This window comes from Pteropus medius, unplaced genomic scaffold (assembly GCF_902729225.1).
Source record: "Pteropus medius unplaced genomic scaffold, Ma_sr-lr_union100, whole genome shotgun sequence".
In the NCBI taxonomy this organism is placed as follows: Eukaryota; Metazoa; Chordata; class Mammalia; order Chiroptera; family Pteropodidae; genus Pteropus; species Pteropus medius.
Window position 1 is genome coordinate 121,601 of NW_024351732.1, and position 18,852 is coordinate 140,452.

General features: G+C 38.5%; 1 protein-coding gene and 1 non-coding gene across 13 annotated transcripts in view; one reads left to right on the forward strand and one right to left on the reverse strand.

Moving 5' to 3' along the window:
• LOC120588918 (zinc finger protein 30 homolog) overlaps nucleotides 1–17,809 on the reverse strand; it is a 33,167-nt gene extending 15,358 nt beyond the window's left edge. Inside the window, exons 1-6 of one of the 12 annotated variants that reach the window (XM_039846231.1) lie at nucleotides 17,380–17,611; nucleotides 16,766–16,829; nucleotides 13,807–14,252; nucleotides 9,597–9,678; nucleotides 5,186–5,312; nucleotides 4,166–4,261 (exon numbers count right to left, since the gene is read on the reverse strand). In XM_039846231.1, the coding sequence (XP_039702165.1) occupies nucleotides 4,166–4,261; nucleotides 5,186–5,312; nucleotides 9,597–9,605 (232 nt within the window). In that variant the 5' untranslated portion in view covers nucleotides 9,606–9,678; nucleotides 13,807–14,252; nucleotides 16,766–16,829; nucleotides 17,380–17,611. Of the gene's footprint in view, nucleotides 1–4,165; nucleotides 4,262–5,185; nucleotides 5,313–9,596; nucleotides 9,679–13,176; nucleotides 13,348–13,806; nucleotides 16,830–17,154; nucleotides 17,612–17,668; nucleotides 17,735–17,792 lie in introns of those variants that run through there. The other 11 variants (XM_039846232.1, XM_039846233.1, XM_039846225.1 and 8 more) reach the window with 11 other exon arrangements.
• Nucleotides 11,363–11,481, forward strand: LOC120588999 (5S ribosomal RNA). Its single transcript, XR_005649364.1, has one exon. It is a non-coding gene; the product is annotated as a 5S ribosomal RNA (ribosomal RNA).
• Nucleotides 17,810–18,852: the final 1,043 nt, after the last annotated feature.

Here is an 18,852-nt window from a genome sequence, read left to right on the forward strand (position 1 = left end):
GAAGAATGACTGGATCAGAGAAGAAATAAAAAGAGAGATTAAGAGATACATAGAAACGAATGATAATGATAGTAAAACATATCAAAACTTTTAGGACACGGCAAAAGCAGTCATAAGAGGAAAGTTCATATCATTACAGGCCTTCCTCCAAAAACAAGAATGAGCCCAAATCAACAACCTAATGCTTCATCTTAAAAAAACTAGAAAAGGAAGAAGAAATGAAGCCTAAAGTCAGCAGAAGGAAAGAAATAATCAAAACTAGAGCAGAATTGAATAAAATTGAAAACAAACAAACAAAAAAATAGAAAAAAATAAATGTAACAAATAGCTGGTTCTTTGAGGTTAATAAAATTGACAAACCCTTGGCTAGAGTCACTGAAGAAAAATGAGAAAGGACACAAATAAACAAAATCAAGGATAAAAGAGGGGAAATTACGACAGACGTCGCAGAAGTACAAAGGATCATACAAGAATACTATGGAAAAGTATATAACACTACATTTAATAACCTAGATGAAATAGATTAGTACTTAGAAAAATACAACCTTCTTAGACTGAATCAAGAAGAACTGGAAAATCTAAATAGACTGATAGGCAGTATGGAAATGGAAGCAATAATCAAAAAACTACCAAAAGTAAAAGTCCAGGACCAGATGGCTTCACCAGTGAATTCTAGCAAACATTCAAAGAAGATTTAATAAATATTCTCCTCAAACTCTTCCAAAAAAATCAAAGAGGATATATTTCTTCCTAACTCCTTTTATGAGGCCAATATTACCCTGATACCAAAATCTGGTAAAGATAACACAAAATAAAGGAAACTACAGACCAATATTTCTCATGAACACAGATGCTAAAATCCTAAATAAGATACTACTGAACCAAATACCGCAACATATGAAAAAGATTATACACTATGATCAAGTGGGCTTCATCCCAGGGGCACGGGAATGATTCAACATAAGCAAATAGATTAATGTGATATACTACACAAACAAATTAAAAAATAAGAATCCTATGATCCTATCAATAGATGCAGAAAAAGTCTTCGACAATACGGCAGCCATTTATGATCAAAACACTTAACAAAATTGATACAGAAGAAAAGCACCTTAATATCATAAAGGCCATATATGACAAACCCTCAGCCAACATTATACTTAATGGTGAAAAACTAACCTTCCCTCTAAGATCAGAAACAAGGCAAGGCTGTCCACTATTGCCACTGTTATTCAATATAACATTGGAAGTGGTAGTGAATAATCAGGCATGAGAAAAATATAAAAGGCATCTAAAGAGGAAACAAAGAAGTCAAACTGTCATTATTTGTGGATGACATGATCTACTATATAGAAAACCCTAAAGACTCCACAAGAACATTACTAGAAACAATAAACAAATACAATAAAGTTTCTGCATATAAAATCAATGTTCAAATCCACAGCATTCCTATACTCTAATAATGAAGTTCAGAAAAAGATGTGGAAAAAATAATTCCTTTTGCAATTGCAAGATAAAGAATAAAATACCGAGGAATAAATCTAATGAAACATGTGAAGGACCTATATAATGAAAACTATAAGACCCTATTAAAACAAAGAAGATACAAAGAAATGAAAAGATATTCCATGTTCTTGGATTGGAAGAATCAACAAAATTAAAATGACCTTATTACCTAAAGCATTACACAGATTTCATGCAATCCCCATCAAAATCCCATCGGCATTTAAAAAAAATATATAGAACAAAAAATCATCCTTTGTATGGAAGCACAAAAGAACCCAAATTGCCAAAGCCAACCTGAGAAAAAAGAACGAGGCTGGAGGCATCAGTCTGCCTGACTTCAAAATTATACTACAAAGTGATCGTAACAAAACAGCATGGTATTGGTAGCAAAACAGACACACAGACCAGTGGAACAGAATCAAGACTCCAGAAGTAAACCTAAATTTATATGGGCATATAATTTTTGACAAGAAAGCCAAAAATATACAATGGAGAAAGGAATGCCTCTTCAATAAATGGTGCTGGGAAAACTGGAAAGCCACCTGCAAAAGAATGAAACTAGACTGTTGTCTATGACCACGCACCAAAATTAACTCAAAATGGATTAAGGACCTGAATATAAGACCTGAAACAATAAAATGCATAGAAGAAAACATAGGAACTAGACTCAAAGACCTTAGACTTAAAGAGGATTTTATGGATTTGACCTCAAAAGCAAGGCAAGTAAAAGTTGAAATAAATGAATGAGACTACATCAAACTAAAAAACTTCTGTACAGCATAAGAAACAGTAAACAAAGTAAAGAGATAACCATCCGAGTGGGAAAATATATTTGCAAGCAACGTCTCCAATAGGGCCTAAATATACAAGGAACTCCTACAACTCAATAACAACAAAAATACAAACAGTCTAATCAAAAATTGGGCAGAGGACCTGAACAGACACTTCTCCCTAGAGGACATACAAATGGCCAACAAATATATGAAAAGATGCTCAACACTGCTAGCTATTAGAGAAATGTATGTAAATCAAAACCACAATGAGATCCTATCTCACACCTGTTAGAATGGCTATAATTGACAAGTAATAACTAATGTTGGAGAAGATGTAGAGAAAAAGGAACCCTCATATACTGCTGGTGGGACTGCAAACTGGTACAGCCACTATTGAAAACAGTACGGAGGTTCCTCAAAAAACTAAGAATTGATCTACATTATGTTCCAGCAATCCCTCTACTGGGTATTTACCCCAAAGACTTGAAAACTCATATCCAAAAAGATATTTGTACACCAATGTTCATAGCAGCATTATTCATGGTGGCCAGGACATGGAAGCAACTCAAGTGTCCTACAATAGATGATTGGTTAAAGAAGCTGTGGTACATACATACAATGGAATATTACTGAGCCATAGGAAGAGATGCAATACTGCCATTTTTGACAACATGGATGGACCTCAAGATAATCATGCTAAGCAAAATAAGCCAGACAGAAAATGCTGAAAATCACGTGATATAACTTATATGGGGGATATAAACCTAAAAGCAACAAATGAACAGGACAAACAGACTCATGGAAGTGGACAATAGACTAGTGGTTACCAGAAAGGACGAGGGAGAGGCGAGGCAGACAGGGTAAAGGGGGTCAAATATGTGGTGACAGAAAGAAATCTAACTATGGGAGGTGAACACAAATGTAAATAAACATATGCCTTACTATTAAAATGTACAGCTGAAACCAGATTTCGTTAACAAATGTCACCACAAAAAATAAATTAATTAATTTTTAAAAATTATGTTTTTCAAATAAGTTAGTTCTCTAGCAGTTCCCGGGGGTGTGAAATTTGCTGTAGATATCATTAAGAATTTATGGAACTAAGCAAATTTTGTGTTGCAATACTTTGCAGTTATGTGTATAGATACTCTAATGGTTCCATCTTTGACTAGTTGGAGCCTCTTCCAACTGGTTCCTTTTCCATGACCATTCTATCTAAAATTACCCCATTTTAAGCTAAGCAGGGTCAGGCCTGGTTAGTACTTAGATGAGAGACCACCTAGGAAAACCAGGTGCTGTAGACGTAAAACATAAAAAAAAAAATTAAGGGACTGCAAGCTGACAAGGTCCTTGCAATCTGTGAGGTCAATCAAGGGTTGCCTCGCCTAAAAATAAATAAATAAATAAATAAGTGCATAAATAAATAAATAAAATAAAGCTATCCATTTTCCAATCATAATTGTCCATATTCTTACTCTATTCACTTTTTTTCATAATACTTAATCACTTCATGATATTTGGTAATCCATTTGTTTATTGTATAACTTTCCTACTACAATGTAAACTCTATGAAAAACGGTAATGAAGAAATATATACATAAAAAGCAAAATACAAAAGATGAGCTACAAAGAAAATTGGATCCAAAATACAGGAAAAATCATTTTCATGAGAGAAGAAAGCTTTCCCCCATTAAAATGAGAGGGAAATACAAGAGAAGAAACAAGTGGTGAAATTTCTTTGGTGGCTCATGCTGAGGTATAAATTTTTTTCCCAGGTTTCAGATTTTTTCTTTATAATCAACCTTGAAGGGGTGTGTTTCCTTCCCAATCAGCAGGACTGTGCTATGTCACAGTGGCTTACCTCTGCCTGATTAGCACTTACTCACCTAGGCACCATTCTTTTTTCTCATCCTTCACAACCATCCAAGGTTCTTTCCCTTGCTCTAATAGGGTTATCACACCTGGCTTGGAAGTAGAACATCCTGCATGAAAAAAAAGAAAAAGGAATATAATAAAGTATTTACTTGATCAAGCCTCAGAACAAAGAAGAGCAATGGGATTGAAAGCATTCATGTTAGAGTTACTTCAGGATCACACACACTGACAGAGCCATAGGAACATCATCTTATTTTAATTTAAACTCACACAGGCTGTCTCTTGAGGGAAAGTTAATGACCGAGACCACTGGTTTCAAATCCTCCCTGTCACCTTGGTCACAAGGGCCTGTTTTCTCAGTTGTAAAAAGGGAAAAGTCTACCCATAGTATTATTGTGAGGTTTGAATTAATAAACAAAGTGCTTGGATGAGTCTCTAATACTTAGTAGGCACTATATGTTTAATAGGTACTACTTTTGCTATTTTTTCACATTTTGCTAAGAGGAAAATAATTAGTTTCTTGCCAGGATATTCATTCAATGTTAAATGCAAAGTTTATACATTTTAAACTTCTAATCGTAAATCGATTAAAAGATAATATGTCTAATGTAGTAAATTTAATATGTTCACTTGAGTTTTAACAGTTGACTCAATCCATCATTATATATATTGTATAAGTTTTTCAATAGGTATATAGAGCCAGACATCTCTGTCTTCCTACTCGCACTGCAGGTGAGTTGGCGTATAACAGACTACCTACAGCAGTATGAAACCAGATTTCTTTGACAATGGTTTTGCTGTGAGACTCTAAGAATTTACACCCAGTTGTCATTAAAGAGAAACAATTACAAAATAGACAAAAGAGATATAAAGGTTACTGAATTATGGGGGAAGTTGAAGGTGTTACATTATAGCTTAAGAGCTGAAGGTGCCTATTCCTAAACTACAAAGCAGATACTCAGCTAATTTTTAAGAACAGAAGCCCTGAAATTCAATCCTATGAATTTCTAAATTATTTGACACAAACTTACCCACTGACACCAAGTTGCTATAATTCTCTAATATCACATCTCTGTACAAATTCCTCTGGTATGAGTTCAGGCATTCCCACTCTTCCTGAGAAAAGTCTATAGCCACATCTCCGAACATTACCAAATCCTGAAATGACAGACCCACGTGTTATTTGTAAAACTATTTCTATAAAGGGCCAATATTTTAGGCTTTGCATGCCACATATGGTGTCACATTTCTATTTTCTCTTCTTTTTTTAAATGATTCTTTCAAAATGGCAGAGATCATAAGCTATACAAAAACAGGCCATGGACTGAACCTGGCTCACAAGCTATAGTTTGTTTGCCTACCACTGCTATAGACAAAACTGCCTCTGTACTGTGGAATCCCTAAATTTATATATGTTCAGGTAATTATCAGAATTTCTCAATTTAATGAAAGCGTTCATAAGAACACTGCTTGCAATGGACCTAAAAAATTCTCAATGTGATTTACTCTAACCTCTTTTCCTTTAAGGATTAGAGAAAAAAACTGATGGAATTCTTTTCCCCAAACGAACCATAAAATCTTTATTTTAAAAAGTAGAGTTTGCATAACATTCAAGAATTTCTTCCACACCTAATGTCATGATTGTGTTCTATCATTAGCATTTTTCCTTATTATAACAAATCCTTTATTGAATATTTTTGATTTACTACACAATAGTCCATTTTATAGATATCTCAGATTTAATGATTATATTTAGATATTTCTACTTTTAAATATATTATGTTTAGAATTTAGATTACACGAAATCTCTAAAGCTGCAATGTCCAATATGTTAGCTTAGACACATGTGGTTAATGAGCTCCTGAAATGTGCTTAGTCCAAATTTAGATGTGCTGTTCAGTATAAAATACACACCAGATACTGATGACTTTAGAAAGAGAAACAAAAAGTAAAATACCAACAATTTTGATATTGATTATACTTTGAAATAATATGTTTAGCTATATTGGGTTAAATAAAACATTAAAATTAATTGCATGGGAGACTAGCCAACATGGCATAGAAGCTAGATGTTATGCATGCCTCCTCTCACGACCATACCAAAATTACAACAAAATTACAGAGCAACCGTAACTGGTATTCACCTGAAGTCTGGCCGAACAGAAGTCCTACAACTGGGGACATATGTAAGAGGCAGGTAGAAGGAGCAAAGAAGCAAAACAGCCAGCTCCACAATAGCATGTGGCAGTTGAGAATCTGGAAGGTTATCTTGGGTGTAGAGCTCCTGCCCCCCCACCTCCCAGGAGCAAGGTGTCCCGACCTCACACTGGGCTCCCCAGCCCAGGGCTCCAGTGCTGATAAGAGAGAAGTCTCCACAGCTCTGGCTGTGAAAACCAGCAGAGACTGTGGCTAAGTGAGACAGAGGGCTGTGGGAATTGCAGACCTTCCTCTTAAAGAGCACATGCCTAGACATACTCGGTGAGGACTCACTGGCTCCGAGCTCCAGTGCTGGAACAGCTGCTCAAGGAGAGACAGGGACATATGCGGAGACACTGAATTGTCGGGCCTCAGGGTGAGGGCTGGAGGGGCAAATTTCTCCCAGACAGAAGGGCTAGCAGAGTGCATTGTTCATTGGTTGAGCCCTTCTCCATCCCAGTGTGTGGAAACAGGCAGCTGCTGCCATACTTGAGCCTTTACCAACCTGGATAACGCAGATCTCTCCACCCAGAAGATTCCCCGAGACTCTACTTCTCCCAAATTGCTGACCCACCTTAAGCTCCTTCCAATGGCCTGGCTTCACTCATTTATTCATATTTTTTGCTGTGGACTTTCCTAAAATCTTGCAAAGGCTCACAAAACCCAATGAAGTAGCTTCTGGCCTCAGCATGCTCCGTACTTCTTGCTGAGCAGCACCAAGCCTGGCACTAGTGGCAGCCAGCCTCGGTTTCTCGCTTGGCCTCTCAAGGCACCTATAAACCCAGCATGGGTGGCAGCCATCTGCGGATTGCTTGGTGAGTCTCACCAGGTGGCCCTGAAGTGCACAAGCTGTGGCTGAACTTCGCCTGCAGCTGGGCCCTTCCCAGCTGGCTTGCTTTGATCAGGGACAGAGTTGGAGTAGCCCCCAGGGCTGCATCTGATGAGGACACACCCAAAAAGCAGATTAGGCAAGCACCAGAGCCCTGCTAAAGTGAATTCTGCTTTGTAGGGTCAGCCTTTCACCCTCCAATCCTCCTGACCAGTCAGCCCAAGAGTCAATCCCTCCCACTGTTGTGCAAACAGCAAGCGAGGCTCAAGCAACTCACACAAGGGACATACCTTGAGCACTTTACTCAGGTGACCAGGGAAGACTGCCACTAGGCCCCACAGGACACCTACCTCATAAAGCCAGGAGACTTAGAAGCCCTACCTAATACATAGAAACAAACACGGGGAAGTGGCCAAAATGGAGAGACAAACAAACAGGTCCTACATGAAAGAACAGAACAAAGCTCCAGAAAAAGAACTAAACAAAGTGGAGACAAGCAATCTAACAGATGCAGAGTTCAAAACACTGGTTATAACGATGTTCAATGAACTTAGAGGAAGAATAGATGATCTCAGTGAGAACTTTAAGATAGAAAACATAAAAATGGAGGTGGAAAACATGAAAGGGAACCAGTCAGAAATGAAGAATACAATATCTGATATAAAGAGAGCATTAGAGAGAATCGACAGTGTGGATGAAGCGAAGTATCAAATCAGCGATTTAGAGGATGGGGTGGTGGAAAACACACGATCAGAACAGCAACAAAGAAAAAGAATCCAAAAAAAAAAAAAAAAAAAAAAAAAAAAAAAAAAAATGAGGATAGTTTAAGGGGTCTCTGGCACAGCATCAAGAAATAATGACTAAAAACTTCCCTAACCTGGCGAAGAAAATAGACATACAATCCCAGGAAGCTCAGAGAGTCCCAAAGAAGATGAACTCAAAGAGGCCCACCCCAAGACATTATAATTAAAATGCCAAAGGTTAAATACAAAGAGAAAATCTTAAAAGCAGCAAGAGAAAAGCAATTAAGTTATCTACAAGGGAGCTCCCATTAAACCATCAGCTAATTTTTCAACAGAAACTTTGGAGGCCAGAGGGGCTTGGGACAAAATTTCAAAGTGATGAAAAGCCAGGACCTACAACCAAGATTACTTTACCCAGCACGGCTATCATTTAGAATCAAAGGACAGATAAAGAGCTTCCCAGACACAAAAAAAGCTAAAGGAGTTCATCACCACCAAGCCAGTGTTACAGGAAATGTGAGAGGGACTTCTTTGAGAAAAAAATATACATGTATCAAAAATATGAATAAAGAGTGGCATCGAATACCTCAAATGAAAAAGAACTAAGTGCTCCAATCAACAGATAGGGTGGCTGAATGAATAAGAAAACAAGACCTGTACATATGCTGCCTACAAGAGACCTACTTCAGATTAAAAGACACGCAGAGACTAAAAGTACAGGAATGAAGAAAGATATTCATGATAGACCATAAGAGTATTGTGCTGAGTGGAGTAAGTCAGTCAGAGAAAGACAAATACCATATGATTTTATGTACATGTGGAGTCTAAAGAACAAAACAAACAAAAAAAAGAAACAAACTCAAAGATACAGAGACTATTTTGAGGATTATGAGATGGAAGGAGGTTGGGGAATAGGTGACAAAGGGGGAAGAAATTAAGAAGTACAAAATGGTAGTTACAAAATAGTCATGGAGATATAAAGGATAGCATAAGGAATACAGTCGATAACTATACAGTGAGATGGGCACTAGATTTATTGGGGTGATCACTTTGTGAGATATATAGATGTCTAATCACTAAGTTGTAACCTGAAACTAATATAATATTGTATGCCACTATAAATGGAAAATAAATATTATTTAAAAAATTACATTTTTCTACTTTCTTAAATGTGGCTACTAAAAAGTTTAAGATTATGTTTGTGCCTTGCATATTGCTGTATACTTTTTATGAGACTGACATCCTATCTATTGCATGAAGGCACTAATTCTATGATACTTTTAATATGTGACTAGTAGAAAATTTAAAATTACATATGTGCTCACATTATAATGCTTTTGGACAGTACTGCTCTAAAGTGTTCTCTAGTCCTGAGTCTCAGATCAAATATCCCCCTCTAGACACTTCATTTCTGCTTTATTTCTGCTCTAGACAAAGGCTGAACACACAGGAGATGCTGAATAATTTGGTCACTTCACACATGGACATTGATGGAGAAGAGTGGGGCACTCAGGAAGGGCCTGGGCTGCCGAGTTCCATCCCTCATTAGAATGGGAGGAACTGGGAAGAACCTGTCGGATGGGGCTCTGTTACGAAGCTTCAGGATAACTAGTGAGAATGTTCTCATAACTTGAAAAAAATTACAGAATTTCAAAGAGAGAAATGCCAACTTACATGAGCCATGATTTTAGAGTTGAAAGAACTGGTCCGTTTTCTTCAAGGGTCTTTCCCTAGAGCAGAGTCCACAGAAGCCAGGCTGGGGGAAGAATGTGAAGCCTTAACAGAACTGCCTCAGAACTCCAAATATTAAAAACCCACACTACTCCATTCCTACATGCAACAGCCCTTCAACCCACAACACACTGACGAGTCATGAGGTAAAAGGTAGTTTAGACAAATACATATCCTCCCCCAAACCACAGAAAAATCAGTTGCACTAGTCACAAAGCACAGACTCCCCTACATAGAAGCACATGTCAAGACAGGAGGGCTTCCAGTAAGTGACCCACTATGGGTAAGCTGATGTGGACCTAAAAAAGAGCTGTCCAGACCTGTCCTGAGCATATCCGTCTTCCTCCATTCCCACCTCTCCAGCAGAGAAGTAGCTATATCATCTAAACCAAAGCTTCCTTTTAAGACTTAGGAATCTGGTTGAGCTCTCTAAACCAGAAGGCAGAAAATAGTATGGACAAGAATTTCCCAAACTTTTCTGCACATTCAAATCATCTGCAGATCTTTACAATATAATGATGCTGAACTCCCATCCCCCCAACATTCTGATTTAATTAGTTTAGAGTGTGACCTGGGAATCACAATTTTTAAAATCTATGGTTTTATAAAACCTCCCCAGGTGATTATAATTGGCAGTAAAGTTTGGTAATCAAACATCATATACATCATAATCACCTGGAAGGCTTATTACAACAGTTTGCAGGGTTGTAACCTACTAAACTCCTAGAGTTTGGCATTTGGTAGGTTTGGGGTTGGGCTTAAGAATTTGTATTTTTAGAAGTTCTCAAGTGATACTGATACTCTTGGTCCAGATGCCACAATTTGAGAACCACTTGCATAAGCCATGCCTAGCAGTCTTTGTCATGGCAAAACTATACTTGCACACTGAGATCCCTTTCCCATTCTCACAATCCTCAGAGCTCATCGTTCACCATTTCCTGTTTAGAATCATCAATAAAGCCTGCATGATCTAATCTACCAACCCATCTTTCTTGGTAACCAGGCTGGGGAAAAGTGAATTTGTTAAATCTGAGCATGGATAGTTCTCTACAAAGTAGAAATAACTCATTGGTTAAAGCTCACTAGAGACTAAGGAGGTGCATAGTAAAATAATTCACTTTGCAGATTTGAAAAATTGATAATACCTCATACTTATGGCATAATGTAGAAAAAAATGAAATGTGTGAAAATGTTTTTAATGAGATCAAAAAAGCCAAAAAGGCCAAAAAAAACCCACAAAAATATCCTTCAACAAGGTTAAAGAAATTATCGTGCATTTACACATTGTAAAACTACACACCCACAAAAATGAAGGTGAAATTATTTAATGTAATGAAAAGATGGTCACTACATATTCCTGGGGGAAGAAAATAGGTTAGAAAGTAATATTGTAGTATAATTCTATTTTTGGCAGGAAAACTACATACTTATGCATATATGTATATATGCATGTGAATAAAATAATCTGTGAATGAACTTGGAATAAAACTTTATTCTGTTATCTCTACTTAATGGTATCCCAGGAAACCTTTTAAGTCTCTTTAATTTTTTAATAAAAAATTTGTTCTTTTAAGTCTCTTTAATTTTTTTTAATTTTTTAAGTCTCTTTAATTTTTTAATAAAAAATTTGTTAAGTCTCTTTAATTTTTTAATAAAAAATTTTTAAATTTCTATCAATTATACCTGAGATATACATTAAAAATAGCTCTGTCTACGGCCATGCCACCCTGAATGTGCCTGATCTCGTCTGATTTCGGAAGCTAAGCAGGGTCGGGCCTGGTTAGTACTTGGATGGGAGACCACCTAGGAAGACCAGGTGCTGTAGGTGTTAAAAAATAATAATAATTAAAAAAAAAATTGAAAAATAGCTCTGTAAAAGTATTACCAAAATCTCCAAGAGTTCCATTCCTGCTACCCTTTTCCTCATCTTCCAAATCTAGAGGCAACAAGTTTCACTTCTTTTACGTATTTCTTTTAGTTATTTGAACTCTATACATTTAAATAACATGTTAATATTGTTACTTCTGAATTTTCAGTTTTAATCATTATCTACTGACTTCCTACTTTGGAAGGCATATTTTGTCATGTTTTATCCATGTCATATCATATATGCATAGCTGTACTCTCTCCTATCATTTAAATATGGTTTTGTTTTATTTCAGGATAAATGAATATTCAGATGTATTTTTAAAATAATTATTCATCTTATATTATTATCACCATGTAAATATTACCAACTGAGCTATATATTATACTAAGTTTATCTTACCTTCCTTCCACGATTCTTTCCTGGGGTTAAAATTTTATTTTTATTGTAAGCTTAGTTTTCTAGTAAATTATTTCTCAAGCTCTCAATTGGAGGATGAAGCTTCTAGCATAAATTAGCAGAGCTGTCTATTTCATATCTATGAATCTAAAACAGTCCTTCAGAAATTTAACCAAAAACTTCAGTGTCGCCTATAACCTACCTAGCAAAGCCAATGTCATATTCCTAAATGTTTCTATCTCTGAAATCCCAAATGACCTTGAATGGCAAAGCTGGTTAAGTAAAAGGACTTTAAAAATCCTGTTGAGGGAATTGCACAGGCAATTCTGAACATCCCTGCCCAAAAATTGATTTCTAAAATTTATAAAACATCCATGAAATAAAATACTAAGGTAATCATTAAATGTTAGTTTAGAAAACAGTTAAGGAAAAATATTCAAAATATTTAAAGAAAAAAAATCAGTTTATAAAACAATATCATTAAAGTGAAACAAACATCAATAGATAAAACTCTTAATATTTCAAATCTGAGGTTTTTAAATTAACTTTAAATTATAATTAAGTCTCTCAATTTGCCACCTCTGTCTTAATTATATATACTTGGAAGATTTTCCAAACCAGAAGGGGACTGCTGGGATTTCACCTTTCTCCATACATCCATGAAGGTATTATAAAATCCATGAGAGCACTGAATTCCTCCTTTAAACCAAGAATTAAAGGTCTTGATTTCTTTTAAATTTTCAATTGGTGTTATCCTATTATTCAGGAATAAAACCATACACAAAAACATATATGCTCATAGAAACAATTTGGAAAAATATGCTCTAAATATTTATTGTAATTAACTATTTCTGGGTTTGGAGACCACAGATAATTTTAATTTTCTTTTTTATAGGTTCTTTAGTTACTAAATTTTTCACAAGCCTGCATTAACTCTATCATCGGAAATATTTTTTAAAAAACTATTACCATTAAAAATTTTTTTAATGAGTTGGGAGGATGGGGTACCTTATAGTCATTAAGAAAATTATGTTTAAATAGGCCCAAATAAGTGGTGACAACAGGGAAATCAGTTGTGACTGGAAAAAATATTTCCTACAAATTCCTGAATATTGTATCTCACCAACACCTTCAGATCCTTCTGTGAAGGATTACAATGCTGGTTCATGGCATTTCCAAAGTGATTAGGAGACACTATGCATAGCAGACAAAAAGAAATGCTTATTTCACAGCAGCTACTCAATCATTTGAGCTTACCCTTCCTGGGCACCAATAATTAACCAATTATTAAATCCGCAAGTCTATGGCCATGCCACCCTGAACAAGCCCGATCTGGTCTAATCTCAGAAGCTAAGCAAGAGTTGGGCCTGGTTAGTATTTGGATGGGAGATCACCTACGAAGATCAGGTGCTGTAGGTGTAAAAATAAATAAAAAATAAAAGATTGTAAGCTGACAAGGTCCTTGCAATCTGTAAGGTCAACCAAGGGTAGCCTCGCCTAAAAAAAATAAAATAAAATAAATCCTCAAGATACATATGTAACTTCATAATTTCTTAAAAATTTTTATCCACAACAATGTAATAATAAATATTACATTGTATATCTTTTTCTTATGACTTTATAAACATAATTTTTATTATCACATAACATTCCATCCCACGTAGTGTGACTTACTTAACCATTTTCATACTACTAGATACTAATTTTGTAAAAGATTATCCCAAGTCATTCCCAGTTATTTCAGACTTTGATTCTACACCAGTGAGAATCAATCTTGTTGGGTCTTATAGAATTTTAACAGTATCATGAAATGACAGACTTTTTCCCTTGCAAATTACCCATTGACAAATATATACGATGATTCCGTATATAACCTTAAGACATTACCTATATAGAGAGCCCAAAGACTTTCTGTTAAGAATTCCTATTCTGGTCCACTTGAGCAACTGATTCATTTTCCTGCTTGGAAACATCCATCACAATTCATATTCATTACTCTTCAGACTACAGAAAGCTGATAGGGAATGACTAAGAATCATCATTTAATAGCAAGAGCTAACATTAATGTGCCAGGTACTCCTCTAAGGGCTTTACAGATGTTAAATTCAGGTAATCTTTAAAACAATTCTGTGAGGTATACACACTACAGTCATACATAATGACATTTCAGTCAACGGACTGTATATACAATGGTGTTCCTACAGATTATAATGGAACTGAAAAATTCCTATAACCTAGTGACATTATAATATCACATTGCAACGCATTACATAAATACTTACCATTGTGTTACAATTGCCTACAGTATTCAGTACAGTTCTGTAGCCTAAGAGCTGTAGGAGAACAGAATACGTCACACCAAAATACATCTATCTGGCATAAGGATTATTTTAGGCTGGTTAATTTTAAGAAACAGCAGACACAAGAAGCTCTGAAAACCAAACAGAAGTTATCCTTTGTAAAAAAATTCATAAATTATATGTTAAATCTCTATTTGTAAAGGTGTTATCTCTAGAATCCCATGTATCAATGTAGAAAACAAAGACTTAAATCTGCATAACTCTACCCTTGTTTACTGTGTTTTTCCTTATAATCGCCCATACGTGACTCCCCCAACATCTTTTGACTTTTGCTGAAGATAGTATTTAAGGTTGTGGCTTTAGCTATTTTAACAAGTTACTCAGTTTTCCTGTATCTGTCCATTACACAGGATGTATATATGTCATTAAACTTGTTTTTCTCCTGTTATCTGTCTTTTATTACAGGGATATCTCAGCCAAAAACCCAGAAGGGTAGAGGAAAAAAATTTTTTTTCCTACCCTACAAAGGAACAGGCTGTACCATATAGCTGAGGTGTGCATTAGGCTATATCATAGTTTTGTGTTAAGCGCACTCTGTGAAGTTCGCACGCTAAAATCACCTAAAGGACCATGACTCTGCATTATAATTTTGATTTCACAGATGAATAAACTGCGACACAGAATGATTACCCAAACTCACTCAGGTTTAAGTGACAATCAGGATTCAAACCTTAATCTAGGTTCAAAATTCTCAACCACTACATTCCATTCCACAATGCATACATACCACAAAACATCATGTTTTACACCCTGAATATATATCATTCTCTTATTTGTGGAAAATAAACAGTGTGGGTTCTACTTAAAGTAACCTCACAGGGTCAGGTGAGGTATTCTAATCTTCCTAACTGGGCAAGTCATGATGGGTAATCACGCCCCAGGCATATAACTTCTTTAGTAGAATGCTTACCTTTGCCTTAAGCGAGCCCTGTCCATTGGTCTGCCTTTCAGTGAACACACCTTTGACATCCCTCTCAAGGGAGCACATAATCTTGTTCACATCCTGTAATCCAAGCCCCACCTTGCTTTCTCCCACTTCCATATAATCTTCCTAAAATTCCCTCCTTAATTTCAAAGGTATAAAAGCTGCTGCAAAACTATTATTCTGTGGAGCATCTGAGAACTTGCTCCGTAGCATGTGGTCAGTTTGGCTCAAATAAACTCAATTTTTATAAACTTCTCTACAGCAGTGGTCTCCAATCTTTTTGGCACCAGTTAATGTAGGGAGGAGGCAAGAGAATTAAAATGTTAACCAAGCCAGGGAGACTGCAATGGGCTGATGAGCCCTGCAGCCAGGCCAGAAGGACACCTTCAGAACAAAGTAATCTGCTGGATTACTAACAGCCCATTCTCCACAACTGTGAAGGGGAAACAGGAACCAAGAGTCATTCTCTATGGTCAAAACCATGGGGAACCTATGGATTAAAAGCTAGGAAGTGTCAGCAGGCCTTTCTCTCTACATATTCTTACCTGTCCATGCTATAAACCATATCCCTTCCTCACTGTATGTCTATATCAAAGGAAATGGGAACTAAAGAATGACATATAAACTGAATTCCCTGAACATTCAGGGTCCCTCTAAGTGCCTTGACTCTATCTCACTGTCCCTCTCACCCTCTGCCTCTGAGAAGACACCACACTCTGGCTCTAGAGTGTTACCCCATTTAACAAACTTTCCTTTTGACTCTAACTTTAGCACGTGTGTTGAATTCTTTCTTCACTCTCCGCCAGAGGACCCTCTCCCTCTCTGGTATAGGGCTTGGTCTCCCCATCACTTGGGGAAATTTGCCCCGTCCTGCATCTGAGGGACCAGTGCTCCTATGAGAATCTAATGCCCGATGATCTGAGGTGGAGCCAAGGAGGTGATGCCAGCATTGGGGAGTGGCTGCAAATATGAATGAAGCTTCGCCTACCGCTCACCTCCTGCTGTGTGGCCAGGTTCCTAACAGGTCATAGACTGTTTCATGGTCCAGTGGTTGAGGACCCTGGCTGTACAGGTATGGATGTTTCTTACATGGACAAAACAAACTCATGTTTATCAAACCTCGAACCATGTCTAGCTGGTACCAAAAATTTCCACTCATGGATTCCCTTGGAAAAAAATTCCCACCCCCTACTCTAGAATCATTACAGATATCTAAATTCTAAACTACTCCTTAACAAATCACAGTCAAAAACAAAGGATGACTATTAACTTCCAGAAGGGGAATTTCCATCATCAGATTCTTTAGGAAAACCAGTCCTCAGAGTAACTGCATGTACAGCACAAGGTTAACGAACTGTAGAAAGGCATTCAGTGGACACTATTAAAAGGAATTTATGAATTAGGTTCCTGCCATTTAATAGGCAGGTAAAATTCTAAGGCCCAAATCAAAGATTAGAATATTCTTAAGGACAGTACAAAAGAATGAAATCAAAAAGTCCAGCGTCCTGAAAACCAAATGCATTTCACGAAAACAAAAAAGCAGCGCAAATTCACACAGAACCTGGTTTTTAGAGGCGCAGCAGCGATTTGCTTCACTTCAAAAGCGTCTCTGGCGACTGGCAGGACTGGGAAGACAAACAAGATTCATTACACCCCAGGATTTTCTTGACTCAGTCAAAACCCACCCTCCATGGCCCCTCGACCCTCGCTACCCACGACCTGCATGCACACAACGAAAGGAGAGGGAAACGAAATAATGTCCACGGTCACCCGTAAACGAATGCAAAGCTCTGAGTGCACAGTAGTTCGGACACCGCAACTGCCCCACCCACTCTGGGAGGCCGGGGGGGGGGGGACCGCGTCTTCTGTCCCACCGACCCTCCTAGACCCAGAGGTCTACCCCGAAGCTAGATCCAGAGTGTTGCCAGGGACCATAATTACAGGCTTCACCTCCCCTGCTGGGTCTTTTCTTACAGTCGGGCCTAGGTAGCTGAGGCGTGGACCGAGGTGCGCAAGGCCTCGGGGTCTCGCACTGCAAAACAGGCCGCGCTCACAAACCCGGCCCAGCGCCCAGTCACCGCCCCGCGAGCTTCACCCGCGCCCTCCCAGTCTCAGAGCTGAAGCAAAGCGTCACTCCGGGAAAAACGAATAGTGGCCTGAGGATCCAGGACCCACCCCCCGGTCCGCCCGCAGAGCCTAGCCCGTCCCGCGCTGGTTTCCTCCAGAAAACCGAGAACTCGACCGAGTCCGCCTTACGGAACTCGGGAGGCGCTGGACTCGGGGCGCACCCGGCCCTCAAGTCTGCGGCGCGGTAGGCGGTGGGTGCCGGGCTCGCTCCCGACAGCGCAGGCGCGTGGGGGGCGGGGACAAGTCGCCCGCTTCTCTGAGAGGGCGCCGAGAGGCCAGTACGGGGGGATCCAGGAGAGGCAAGCGCCTCAGAAGAGCGGAGAGGGAGGGTCCCCACCTCCTATTACACAGGCTCGTAAAAGTAACGCCGTGAGTGACCAGTGCGACCAAGGATAATCCGGTTGTGGTCTCCCGTTGAAACTAGTCCAAAATCAAAAAAGCTGTATAAAAGCGTTTCTCACTCGGTTCTTGTGTCCGCGTCCCGTCCCCAAGAGTCCGACACTGACGCTTCTAGCAGTTAGTGCCCTTTCTGCCCACAGTGCGCAGGCGCGCCGGTGAGGGAGCGAACCTGGGAATTTTTAGGGGGTTCCAGAGGGTCTTGGGTCTCACCTGCTAAGGGTTGGAGAGGGGCGGAGGGGAACCAGTATGAAGAGGTTGGAGTCCGGTTCTGGGTTGGACCTGGTGTTCAGGACCCTGGCTGTGATACCCCAGGGCTGCTTGCATATTGCACGTGGCCTTCACAGAGGGACTGGCCTGGTGCCCTGTGTCCGAGTGTGCATTAGAGGACGGTGTTGTGTTTTCCTGCTTGGAGCTATTTCCTGCGTGTGTGCCATTCTTTGGATGCGGGACTGGGATGGCGCCACAGGGAAAACTGCTCAGGATTTGCCCAGACTCTGATGTTTGGGATTCACTGTAGTCTGTGGGTTTCTGGCTTCCTTTGTGAAGTGCCTGAGATTGTACCCATGAGGATGGCTGGGCTGTGAAGGAAACCAGAGTATGTCACCCCAGAATGTGCCTTTTTGACATGAAAGTTATTTTGAGCTTAAGGCAGTTTAGACGCATCAAGGGCAGGAAAAGCTTGTTACTCTGCCCCATTTCTGCCTAAAACAGAATAGAAATAATTCTTTACTGGAAATAACTCTAGACTCAGCCTATAGATGTCACCAAAGGAATCTGCAAATAAACTTTATTCCCTTAGTTTCTACCCAGTTTTCCACCCTTTGAAGCCTAAAATTGCTTTTCTTTATTCTGTCATTTGTCTACAAATTTTTGTTATTGTTGTTGTGTTATGAAAAATCCCAACAGCTCCAAAAATCAGACCAGCAAAAATCCAAGCACTAACTCAGGGAGAAAGAGAACTCAGTTTTATTACGCCAGCAGTTCCAGAAGAGCTAGCTAGCACTCTGAAGATCTGGGCCTCTAGCTTAGGGACAATTGTTCTTTTATATCCGTGCCATTACAGTTAGCTGATTGGTCGATTTGTTCTCAGCTGGTTACAGACCGCTGGAGTTGCTATGGGCT